The 13,952-nt window shown below is 37.9% G+C and overlaps 1 protein-coding gene across 1 annotated transcript in view; it reads right to left on the reverse strand.

Moving 5' to 3' along the window:
- Positions 1 to 13,952, reverse strand: part of LOC130148516 (palladin-like) — a 193,576-nt gene that overhangs the window by 32,657 nt on the left and 146,967 nt on the right. The window contains 2 exon segments of the mRNA XM_056337216.1: positions 5,364 to 5,605; positions 5,607 to 6,060. Coding sequence (XP_056193191.1) covers positions 5,364 to 5,605; positions 5,607 to 6,060 — 696 coding nt within the window.

Here is a 13,952-nt window from a genome sequence, read left to right on the forward strand (position 1 = left end):
CCAAAACTGAACATGGTATTCAAGGTGCAGCCTCACCACTGGGAGATGATCACTCCCCTAGTCCTGCTGGCCACACCGTTTCATACAAGCCAGGGTGCTGTTGGCCTTCTTGGTCAACTGGGCACAGTGCTGTACTAATTCTCTTAGTTCAGGTCACTTGTCATCTTACAACATTCTTAAGCCTCTGCAAATACTATTTAGAAAAAAGAACTGGATAAAAACATCTCAAAAATTAAGACTTCCAGATGCAATATTTGTCAGGATTCGGTAGGTCAGTTACATAACTTACATAAATGGGAAAAGTAAATGTCCAGTCTTCCAGTCAGCGATACATTTTGCTCTAAAATGAAAGTTGGCACTGTTACTGGGAGACCGTTGCAAGCTGTAATATAAGATGGAGAAGTGTAGCTTTTCCTCAGAGTGGTCACCATCATTGCTAACTGGCTCAAGGAACTTACGGGTTACTGAAATACTTTCTTCGGTGCTATTTGAGATAAAATTCAGTGGACAAGTCACAGTGTACAGATGCAGGAATAGACCAGAAGCTCTGCTTCAAAGGGGAAAAGAAGTGCAGAGCTGTCTCTGAAGTTGCTATTCTCATGAATTCCACAGAATATCAAGATTGGGATTTAAGGTTCTAGAGATCATTGAAACAGCTTTGTTACACAGAATGATAAAAGCAGCTCACTTAGTTACATTTTACAAGATACTTTAGACAAGACTGCCTTCAAAACAACGTTTTCTTTTCCATTTTTCATTCTCTTCCAGAAAGTAGTAAATCTAGAGTCATGTTCTTTCACCAATTCTGTACAGTGAGATTTTTTGTCTGTTTGTAACTAAAGCAGTATTACTTTGAATGAAGATATCTACTTTAAGAAAAAGTCTATTCCAAGGAAAAGCATCTACTTTACAAAAATACCGTAATTTTTGATGTTGCTTTCAAAGGGATATACACATAGCTGACAATACATGTTTTTTATACTTAGAAAGAGATTTCATTTCTCTGTGTTGGATGACTCCACACCTTTTTGTAGCAGGATTTATATTCTTGTTATTTAAATATTCACTAACTAGTTGCTAAATCCTTCTCATGGGATTATTTTTGCTTTCACAAATGCTCACGTGAATTTACCAATGTATGTGCTTACCTAGAATTTTTAAGTATACCTATTTCTTTTCATACAGCTGCAATTTTTTTCTATGAACAGTGAAGACCAGAATCCAGCTTCTACAGGTTTAACCGTGGAGAAAACTTCCCCAATTCTAGGCTTCTGTCACATTAACTCTGCTCCCTGCCAGTCTTTTGTAACTGAAAGCTAACACATCCAACCACCCTAGAGTTTTCTTTAGGTAAAGAAAGAACTGAGATTTTTAAGAAAAGTATCCAACAATCTTACTCCAGCCAAGTTTTACCTCAGAAATAACTGACCAGTGTTCATAATTCCCTTAAGTACTTAATAAGCAATCCAGTTCCACTAGCACTTCTCTTTTGTTTAATAACACTATGCTCTGACAAGCCATGAATTTATCAAATCTGCCCTGTTAATAAAAAAAAAAATTGTTATTCCCAAAGCTTGTTCAGCTAACACCACCACAGTCACAGCTTGTAAATACTGTCACTACAAAGTGTCTAGAGCTTATTGGAAAGATGGGATATGTACTTCATTCACCTGAAACATTTACCATACAATTGTTGCAAATAAATGCTTAAAATATTTAAAGGTAAATTAGTAGGTACTAATGACACAAACCTGCTTTCCATGTTTCAGATATCCAAACAAAATTTAGTAAATTCACATGTAACTGTTCCCATGATTCATGCAAGGCTTTAAGACCACATGTTCATAAAACCCCACAAAAAATCCCAACCCAAACAAGCAAAAAAACCCACCCCAGTGCAATGTTTCCAAATCCATCAAGTGGAGAGATTATTCATTTGATCAAATTCATTTAGATAATGCTATCACTTCCACAGAGTCTCAGGGTTCAAGCTCAAGGAAAATGTCAACCTTTAGCTGAAACATTAGCACAGTGTTTACTGTGCATGGGCCCACAGACCAAGTACAGGGATGGAAGAGAGAGTTAGAAATGTTTTGCCTCACCTCTTCTCTAACAAGAGGCACAACACCTCCTTGGATTAACTTCTCTTGTAAGTAGAACAAAGATGGTATGTACACTGAAAAGAAATGCCTGGAGGAAGCTGATGGAGGGAAGGTCTCACTCCAGGAGGGGAAATGAAGACTCTGTTGGTTTGTACACAAACACTGTGTCTTCCATTTTACAGAAAACTTCACCAATGCTGCCTTTGACCATCTCCAAAAACAATTACCTTCACCTGCAATGTTTATTACTTTACCTTTATTCTGTTGCTACCACAAAAGCAATCTGAAGAAAATAAGAATGAGGCCTACTAAGTACTGAATCTGAGAAGATCTATTAAGTGCTAAGATTAATGAAAAAAAATAACTGTAATATATGAAAAATTAAAAAATTATTCAATAGTTTCACAGTATGTCAAAATGCATGACATAAAAACAGTCTCCGGAATTTCCTTCTCTGCCAAGCAATGGTTTTTGGTAATTACAAAACACTCTGACAAGGTTAAATATTTATTGTTTTCTTTCAGATATTTGGCTATCAGTGTCACAGCATCCATGCCTGGGAGAGATAAGAGTAAACCACCATGGTAAAAAGACCATGTAATCAAAATACGAGCAGCAATTTATCAACCCTGAAATACACTCACAAAAAAAAGTTGAGAGAAATGAGTCACGAAAACATTGAATGCAGTCAGGAAAACTCTTTTAAGAACATTTTATCTATTAGAGTCACTTGATATGAAAGTGTTGAAGTATCTAAATGCAATGACACGTCCAAATTACTTTCACTAATGTAAAAATATAATAATAAATCATAAATTTATTGTCTAAAAAGGAAATCCTACCACTTCAAATACTGTATTTGGAGTCCCTAGTAAAAAATGTAGCTCCTTTCAATGAAAGGTATTTCATACTCTGCCTAGTTCACTTGCAGCAACCAGCTATCATATTCCCAGTATCACCACTGTATGACTGATCAAGAAGCAGAGACAAAAATAAACGGCTTAACTAGCATTTTAGATGCTGAGCTGAAGCAAAACTTTAAAAGCTCCAATTCATTCCTTGTGCCCAGTCTGTAGACCATGCTGTCAGGAAACAGTATCATGCTTTTCAATCAACAGATCTTGGAGGTCATGGAGTACATGGTGAGACTATAGGCTAAGCTTACGGAATACTATGAGTGGCTCAAAAACTATGTCTCAGAAAGACAAACATGTTCAAGAAAAGAGGATTTGTGAGGATGGAGCAAAAGAAGGGGGAAAAGAAGCAAAAAGTGAAGGCGGGGAGAAAACAAAAAGAACTGAGACTATAGCACAAAGCAGATGAGACTAAAAGCAGTGGGGGAAGGGAGGCAAGGGGAAGATTTGCTCAGAAGTGGTATGAGAATGATGGGAAACGGAATGATTTACTCAGCAAGACACACCAGATGCTAGTAACCTACACAGTAAAAAGGAAAAGGAGAGGCCAGGGAAAAATTGGCATCAAAAATACATAAAGATTTTTTTTTTTTTTTGCATTATGCAGTACGTCTTTTACCATGTTGTAGCATTATAATTCAGATGACAAATGCTCACTGTGTGTATATATATACACACATGTATATATACATAAATTATACACACATACATTCAATATGGTTAACATGATCCAGCTCCCATCTGGACTACATTTCCTGAGGGAATGCAGGCCAAACAGCCAACCACCACATCCTCAGCTCAGAGCCTGAGACTATTCCCTTGTCCCACGGGGACAGACACACCATCACGTGCACACCCAGACTGGCTGCTGGGCTTGGGGAAGTGAGGGGCATGGGGAAGGGGAAAGCATCCTTGCAGAGTTGTCTCTCCTTCCAAAGATCGAAGGGAATGAGGAAGAACACAGCTAATGCCTCAAGTGAGAACATGTGTGCGTGAATGTAGCATAACAGGGAAAGAGGGACACAGCCTCAAGCTGCTGCTGTCACCCTCACAGCACACAGAAGGGAACTGGAAAGAGAATCCAGTTCCTATCCAGAGCTATATAGCTGTACTAGAGCCTTTCCTGGAAAATCGGGGGTAACTGCAAGCTTTTATGGGCTGTGCTTACCTGTCAAGCTGTCTGTAAATTAATCAGGTAACTTTCAGCAGTCAGTATCAATAAAGAAACTCAGCCAGTGCAAAGGACACAGTAAGACAGAAAATCACAACCATTATGAGTGCAAGGGCAAGCTGTACTATTTATTCTTTTTTTTTTTTTCCTAAATCTGTTCTATGGCTAGATTCCATAATAAGACATATGACAGAAATCAAGATAATGAAATGCTTTTTAAAGCATATACATGATCTATTACTTTGATATCTGCCCACTTTCTTCCTTCTCTTCCTTTTCATATCTTGGAATGAAATAATAGAAGTTCCCACCGCAACAGTATGTAGCTGAGCAAGTCACCTAGATACCGCAGATATGTTTAGACAAACTTCTAGACAAAGTTATAAATAAGCCTTGGATACAGCTATTCTCATTTTTGTTCTTCAGCATGTCTCTTTGTTCTCTAAGGATGGAATGAGAGTCTAGTGCCAGTGGAAAGACAAACTGATCTATGATAGGAGCTGACATGCTCCAAAATACTATTTTGGCCTTTAGAAAAGACAAAAGGGGAAAACAAGTATGCGGAGTTGTTAGGGGGAGGGATTCTGTTTGTTTTTACGCACTGCTTTTCTAAATCCCCTCCTAAACCCTTTTCCAAACTTCCTCTGAACAAAAACTCTAGCCGAAAGTCAATATATCATTATGACCACTTTGTTGTCTGATGTATAGGTTAATACCCTATACCTTCAGTATCACAAAGGTATAGGGACTTCTGAAAAACACTCTCTCTACTTGGTATTTCTCTACATGCACACGCAATAGGAACATAGATGCAGATATCACTGAATATGTGACTTTAAAAGAACTGGGTCATGAGAAGGGTTTTCTTGGATCTCCTTCCACTGCCCTGGGCATGCAGAAGCTTTTGCTGATGATTTCATATTTTCATCAGCTCCAATTTAAAGCTTTAGCTTCTCCTCTTTTGTGTTACTACTGTGGGACTCCTTCAGAACCTCACTTCTGTGAGGGTTAGAAAACTATATCCCATCTCTAACACAGAGACATTTGCAAATAATTGACACATCTCTCCCTCTCAGGTAGCAGGTAACAGCAAAGACCCTAGAAAAGTATAAAATGAAGCAAGTACAATAATCTTCAGTACAGTCAAATGCAAGGAGCTCATTAGCTGATACTTACGGAGGCATCACTCCTTTCGGGAGGCCTAATGCGTTGACAGAAATGGGTGGTGGCTGGGATGGCAGCATGGAGCTGAGAAAAGCTGCTGGAGACTGGCCGGAATTAGGAAATCTGGGAGTTGGAGACAGGCTGTGGGATGGTGAAGAAAGTGAAGGAAGAGGAGGGGGTGGAGGAGGTGGAAGTGGAAAGGAATCACACACCGGATAGGTTGCAGTTGGACTGAAGACAGGTGGAGGGGGGGGGCGGAGGGGATGGAGAAGAAGGAGACCAGGCGTACTCCCCTTCTGGAGCAAACTGCTGAGAGAAAGGGGGAACAGGCACTCTCCCAAACTGTTTCTGAGAAGCAGTTGGAGACATAGGAGAAGGAAGGCTGGATGTAGATGATCCTGAAGATGGAGTCACGTAACCTGAAGCAGGGCTGATGTTCTGAGCAGCAATGAACTGCTTAGGCCGAGCATAGTTGAAGGAGCTGGAAGACTGCATGGTTGGGGACGTATGAGAGTTAAGAATACTCATTGGCTCAGGAGAGGTGACAGACTGGCTGGACTCAAGCTCCTGGAAGGAGGGGGGAGGAGGAAAGGAAGGAGAAGAGGGAGGGTGCTGATGATGATCAGGTTGCTGTTGGTGACGATACCACTGGCCACTTTCTTGCTCCAGACGAATTTGGTTCTGCAGCTGCTGTATTTTTATAGGGTCCCTGTAAAAGGAAAAATAAGACAAAAAGATGATCAGACATGCACTGCTGGCTGGGAAGGAGTAAAAGTTCCACCGATCTATGGTGTAGGAAAATCAGAAGGCAGGGAAATTCAAAACATTTGCATATCTTGAATATCTCTGATTCTTCAGAGCTAAAACACTGCTACAAAAGTCCCTTTTTTGACCTCAGGAAGTGGGGAAAAATGGATGTCCATAATAGAAGCTGACATAACCTTAAATTCTTATAAAAGGTAACTTATAAGACAATTTGAAGGCTGTTAGGACATTTTAAAGGAGCAATCCAGATAATATAAGTATTGGTAGAAATGTTGAAGTTCTTAACAAGGTTTCATTTCTTGCTTATTTCATTCAGTGGCCCTGTTTCAATAATAAGCCTCAGATATTTACCCAGTGACAACTTCAGACTTAATTTCTGCTGTAGCCTCCGTGGGCCAATCAAACATACTAGTTACTGTCATACTTTTAATAAGGTACTCTGAGACAAGGGACCAACTTCTGTTTTAGAACCATGCACCTATCTGTAGATGAGCAAAAATTACTTCCAAGAAACATCTGTAACCTAAGGAAATAGTAAACGGACCTGCCCCCATATCTTTTTTATTCCTACTTTTTTTTTTTCTTTCTCCAGGCTTTACTCTTAACTGTGGGTCCTAAGACATATCTTAGTAGATATTAAATACAGTTCTGAGAAATTGCTAATTACAGTACTATCTGCTCAAATAGAAATGAGAATGTATTTTAGAAATGCAGACATTCACTAGCTGAACAATAAAGACTAAAAAACTAATATAAAGGAGCACTCAAAACTGTTAATTAAGGTTTTTTTTTTTAAAAAAAAGGGCAAAATATTCAGCAGTGAAGCAAACCAAACCAGACCATGCACTGGTGGGATTTTTGTCCACAATACATTTTTTTGAATGACATGGAGATCAAAATTAACTGTGTGGTCTATCATTTTAAAATACATCAGACTGACCTGTCATGTTCCAGCTGGAAATCATAACTTTATCTCAATACTCCAGATGTTCACAAAGTTTCAGCACATGCGCATATACCTTTTCTGAATATTTAATATATAAATACTTTATTATATACAAGTGTCTCATTGTTTATATATCATTTAGGTCATTTAAGCAGAAATTTTAGCAGCCATCTGCTTAATGCATGGCATATGAATGTATGATTCTGGCACAACAATATACTTTTGTTGGTAGCAACAAAATTAGAAATGGTAATAACATCATATTTTCTGCTCTAAAGATTAATTTTGATATTCCAATCATCCATACTTCCTAGCAAATGTTTTCTGACAAGTATTCTGCTTATGATCTCAGGCCAAAGGAGATTGTTTAGATAAGAAAAAGGGGAGCAAATTTGTTCAATACAGACAACTGAAAAATCAGTTCTTCACATTTAACAATTTTTTTTTCTTTTTTGCTATGAAGATGGTTCAATTATAGCAACATCAATCATCTCACCAGCAATACATACTTCAGTACTTAAAAGGAGACTACATTTTCCTTTTTAATTAAATCAGCCACAAGAACATCAAAATGATGCAGTTCACTTGTAAATTTTATAATTAACTTTTAAATGTTAACAAGAGTCTCTAAATCCCTTTCAGTTCAACTTTTTACTCCATAGGACATGGGCTAAACCTTAGTCTTTGATTTTTGCTAAATTACATAAAAGTGTCCTTTCCCTAAATGAGCTAAAGCAGGGGTCCTCAAACTTTTTAAACAGGGGGCTGGCGCGCAGATGAAGGGCCATAGGTCATCTGTGGCTGCTCGGTCCCCCCCCGCAACCCCGGGCGGGGGGGTTCTGTAAATACCGGGGGCCTGACTGAGTACCCTGAGGGGTCGTATCCGGCCTGCGGGCCGTAGTTTGAGGACCCCTGAGCTAAAGCAACACAATTTTAGTTCCTATCATCATTTGACCTTCTTGGCTGATGACAGAAATACTTCAGGTCACTTCTGACTGGAAAGTCTTGTAAGATTACTACTTTCAGCTCATTTTCTGTCTTTAGACTGACTATTTTCAGACCTACTGTCCAATTCACCTCTAAAATTATTTTGAAATAATACTTATTCTATTTTTCATCATAATCACCCCCAATAATTTATTTATTTCAGAGGCACTAAAGTTAAAAAAAATATGGAAATTTAGTATTGTAAATGGTGTGTTGAATATAGAAGAAACCTCACTGTCACCAGCACTCCTGTGCTTACCCAACATGTGCTGAAAGCAAATCAGAGTGTCTTCTCTTGGTCCTTTTTGATTTTCATTGCCAAGTCACATGGTGATGTGCCCAGCCAACAGCATTACACAAATGACCATCTATGGCCCTGTCAATGCTAAGTATACTAACAACAGTGCCTGCCACCGAACTGCTGCTGTACCAATCAGGGCAGAAATAACGATCAGATGCAGGGTATGTCTACAAAAGGTTGGCAGGCAAACATCAGGCTGCTCTGATCTCACACTAAGTTTGACTTGAGGCCACAGGAATATACAAGCCTGTAAGTCTGGGTTTATTAGCCCAGGACAGCACTAACTCAACTTGCAAAGCTTTTGATCCATTTAGTGTCCAGACAAATCAAATCTGCTTGAAAAACAACTTACAGACATAATCATTATCATATCAGTCCATGTAGCAAAAAACAAAGGCATCCTCAGAGCAAATTTTTATTCCAGTGGCGGAAATGCACAATCCTTGCCTGCAAAGGAACGTTCTCCAACTCAGAGCTATTCTTTTAAATGGTAGATACAGCCCTATACTTCCTAATTTCTTGAGCAGATGTATGCTAGGGGATGTGTCATTATGAAGAAGAAAAGGAAAAAAAAAAGAATAATCAACTTACAAGTGCTCCTTTGCAATGACACTGACAGCAGTGGAAGCTCTACATGTAGGTAGGTCCCTGAAAGGTAACACTGCTGTGCCACAGGTATCAAGAGCCCAGCAGTCAAAATTATGCAAGTGAATTGGTCTTTTATGTTGCCCTCATCAGTAGGAAAACAAAATTAAGTTTTTTAATGAGATTACAGGAAAAATTAGTTTAATTGTAATTACATCCTCTTTCCAATTAGCTAAAATATGTTTTGTAATCCCAGTGTTTTAAAGGGCACACATGCTTCCAGGGAACACATCAAGCTTGTTTAAACAATAGAGAATAAAAATTGTTCTCTTATGCAGTTTTTGGTTTTGCCAAGTAATTAACTATAACAATGTAAGAATTAACATTTAAAAGGAATTTTTTAGTAGAAGTCAATCAGTGAATGGCAAAAGTAAGCAATTAAAAAAAATCAGAACTAGCATAAAGCAAATACTGAGAAATTTCAGCATCACTGAAAAGCAGGCCTAGTAGTACATCAATATTTTCACAAGGTCTGCTTCAGTGTTTGCAATTTTCTTTTCAGTACCAGATATTCTTAACCAGGATTTGTATATATGGTTTCAGATGTTCTAATAGGTATGATATAACAGTTAAAGAAATGCAAACAGTAAAGCAGTAATATTCTAATGGAAGCAGACATTAGTTGTAACAGAGGTGAAGTTTCTGTCCTGCATTGCCTGCAAAACCAGCTGTATGCACAGATTCAGTTCTTGGCACTTGGAACCTGCTCAGTAAGGTGATGACTTTCAGACATAAATGATAGCGAGACACATTTGAAAACAGATGTTCAGAGGGAAGATTAGAGGTTTCTTGGTGGGCAGCTACAAAATACTATCTTTCAAAAAGCAAAACACTGTGACTGTATGATTGGACAGAGATGATCAGAATCTTCTCTAAGGATGCCAATATATACAGCCTATTTTAATAGTTACTCAAGAATTCATGTTCCGAGGTATGCACTTGATTTAGATTATAATAGGCTGATTTATCTTTGTATCTCATTTTCATAATGTTTTTTCTTCCTGATACCTTCTTAGTATCACACTGTTTTGAAAATTAATAGAGCAGTCCTTGACTTTGAGAACTAAACTGGTAACAACCACCATCAGGAACTGTAATCCAAGTGCCTGGACACATTGCTATGAAGGAGGGGAGATGAGTAGGTGGTTGTACATCTCTGAAAGTCTCAACAGGAACTGGCTACTGGATTGCAGAGGACATTACAGCAGATGGCATTTTCAGGGATGCAAGAAATCCTTCACACTGAAGGTTCTGTCAAGCTCATTCACAGACATGTTCCCAGTATTAGGATATGCACCAGCTTCATTTTTATCTTACATCTCTGGGTTTGTGAAGAGCATTAAAAAAAATAAATTAGAGGAATAATGCCCCTCGTCTGGGAAGCACCCTAATATTTGCAGTTTAATCATCAACTCTTCAGTATAACCTGGTCTCTGTACCTTTTGAACACAAAAGTTCATATGGAAGCTTTTCTAACCAAACTATCAATTCTTGGAGGGAGAGGTTCTCCAAAGGTAGCGGAATGCTGTCCAAGCCTTGAGGGAACCAGTCGTACAACAAAATGAACCCTATCCAGGTAGTGTCTACCACAAAGAGTGGTAAGGTCATTGTAGTTTATTCAGTGTTTTACAACACAACGTACGAAGTAGATTGAAATAAACCACCACAGATAAAGAACCAGGACTAAATACTTCTTTCTGTGTTATAACATTCTTAAAAATCCTGATTTTGGCTTCTTGGCAGACTAACTGGGTAGCTGGTAGGCAGAGAAGGAATGGAGAATTGGAAGCCGTGGGAACTTATGAGCTGCTGTGGTTCCCTCACTAGATAAGATTCAAAGTGCTCCTGCATCTGGGGCTCTCAGGCAGCTGGTGGCATGGCAGACTTGCCAGGTAGCTGTTAAGCTAGCTCTTAAACTTACTGCTTAATTTGCTTTCTACAACCACAACATTTGTATTTTACCCGTATAAATGGTACTGTTGAAAATGAGTGATTTTCTAAACTTCTGAAAGTTACTATTTAAAAGAGTGAAATGCACATACCAACACATCCAAAATTTGACGGTAGTCACTGTTACCTGGAATTGTACTCTGACAAAATTCCTAAGATAATTCAAGGTTTTCCACCAGTTTTATCAACGTTTGAGAGTTGTTAAAAATGAGGAAAAAAACCAACTAGCTAGCAATTAATTAACAATTGTACTGAAAAGAAATACTCTGAATACAAAAGTAACTCTAACTACCCTGTCCACTGAAGGACTATTTACCCATTTTCAGAAATGTTAAAAATGTACATGTATGACAACACAAGAAGGTGAAGTAAAGGGAGAACAGATGCCCCTTTTTACAAAAACTGTACAGAGTATTCAACACACAGACAGACTTCAGGCTGTATTAATACAAGTATATTTACTCAAGCATTAAGTTTCCTGATGCTGAACAATTGCTTATATTGTGAGAAAGAAGTATGGACTGTTTTAAATCCTGAATTCACATTTATATAAGACTGGAATTATAAAAACTAGAGGGAGGAAAGACAAAAAACAGAAACCAGCACCTGTTTGGGTTCTACCCGGCAAATATCCAGTGATATTTTTTGTCTATACTGATAGATTTCAGGGAAGATGCAGGTTGTCACTACAATTTATTCCTCATACTGAATAACTGGAGAGCTATAACTAGGAACCATCTCCACCAGCTGCAATCTTTTAACATTTTTATTACTTGCCCTTCAAAGCTTAACAATCTGAAAATGCAGATTCACAAGTAACAATTTCCATATTTCACGTTAATATACAAGAGTCTTTATAATTAATTTCACTGTAACCTAACACACTCTCGAGAAAATCACTATGGTAAAAGATCTAACAGGTACTGTATTATGAGCACACTATGAAACTAAGCTTGATTTTTCATTCGAGAGAAACGTCATACACACAGAAGGGAAACATAAGCCATCTGTATTGGATGCATTTCTCTTGCAGGGAAATCCTGTTGCAATTTGGCTGTAAACAACTTTTCTGTCTATCTTAAAAAATTGCAGTTGTACCTGTGCCCATTTTCCATTATGGTTTGATTATCTGTCAAAGCCATCAAGGTAATTTCTGTACTAAGGAAATCAACAGTAGTGACAGTGCCAGTATTCAGCAAACACAAACAATTCTTTCAGAGACAGGAACCATTTTTCATCTCGCTATACCACCGCGGGGACATTTTTCAAAACATGCACCAGTGAGATAACATGTTCATTTTGGGTACAGAAAGAGAGGAAATTGTGCTCCTGTGCACATTCATTGTTCCCAAAAGTCATAAAGACACAATAAAGCTTTAGCAAAATGGCTAAACTTCATACCTCTGGTAGGATTAGATCATAAGAAGTAGTCTGGTAGTCAAAAATCTGTCTGGCTTGGTAATTCAATAGTGTTACATAACTAGTGCACAGAATATCACAGTGATGGATGTAAGAGTTAAAAAAGGACACAGATAACAAGTTTTACTGATAAAGGAAGCAAAAAGTGTTATGTTATTAAGAGGTAGATTGTAACAAGGCATTCATAGCAATACAGGTTTCCATTTACAGCTGAACTGGCCCAAAGCCTAAGAAATCATGACTTGGAATGCAGGAGTGAACTGGTCTGCAAATGGACAAATAGGTCTTCTGCCTCCAATTGTGCTACACCATGTGGAAGGTTATATTCTGTGCTGATTGGTATATATTCACAGAAAATATGGGGAGAAAAAATATATATCAAAGTTTGAAAAACTGTACCAGCCTAAACCCAAAGGTGAACAGAAGAGAAGATGGATGGCCATTCCTCCTGTTCTAGATGTAGTATGGTACATTTTCTCAGTGCTGCCACTGGAACAGCACATGCACAGTTGTCTCATTTATGTATCTATTTATTTTACATTTAATATATTTGATTAATGTGATGCTCTATAAACCATCACTTTTCATCTACCAAAGTTAGAAGATTTGCTTACTTTTATACCTACCCACCAACAGTTACAGTGGGCTTAAAACTGGGCCTCTGTGTTTTCAATATTAACATTCCAGTACCTGTCAAGCATCTGTTCCTTGGGTTGAATGTAAAGATGACTGCTTTGTACTATTGAAATATATACCTTTGTGAAGAAGAATGAACAAAATATTAAAAAGAAAATAAATAAATAGGGTAGCTACTGGATGATCTGATATTAAAGGCAGCACACAGTGGCTGTCAGTGTGTTTTTAGGAAAATTAAAACTTTTACTATGTCTTAAAACTACTTAAAGAAATTAAGGTAGTTTTAGAGTCTAAATTCTAGGCCCTTTCACCAGTCATTCTGTATTAACAAACAGTTAAGACATTTGAGCAAGTCACTGCCTCATGTAAAGCTTGGATATCACCAGCTGACACATCAGTATTCTACATTACTGAAACTCACTGGAGGTATGCTACTCTTAAAATACCTTATGAAAAGAAAACACTGGAAAGGAAATCAAGACATAAACCCAGGTATTTATATGAAATAAATATATATGTATGAGATTATCCCACTATGACAATATGACTTACTTCAGATGTCAGCACCATCTCAGTACCATAAAGTTTTAGTACTATACCATTCTTGCTGAAGGCCTTCTATACACAAAAAAAACCCCCATCAGTAACATACACTAACTTTTACAGAAGGAGGAGAAGCACCAGGAAGTAACAGCAACTGCTAAAGACAGTAATAATCTTTCAGCCTGGTTCTCAAGAGCACTGGAAAGTGAAAATAACGCTACAGCATTACTCACAATTTTTGTGACATTTATTCAACCAATGTGGTTCTAACACAATTATATCTTGTGCTCAATCCAGTGCGGAATGCTATACTCCTGTCATGCAATCTAGGTTGGTAATCTCAGTGAAAGTTATGGCAGTGAAAAAGAAAGATACTTAAAAGGATTAATAACTGTAGTCACTCTGCATG

This window comes from Falco biarmicus, chromosome 1 (genome assembly GCF_023638135.1).
Source record: "Falco biarmicus isolate bFalBia1 chromosome 1, bFalBia1.pri, whole genome shotgun sequence".
Taxonomy (NCBI): Eukaryota; Metazoa; Chordata; class Aves; order Falconiformes; family Falconidae; genus Falco; species Falco biarmicus.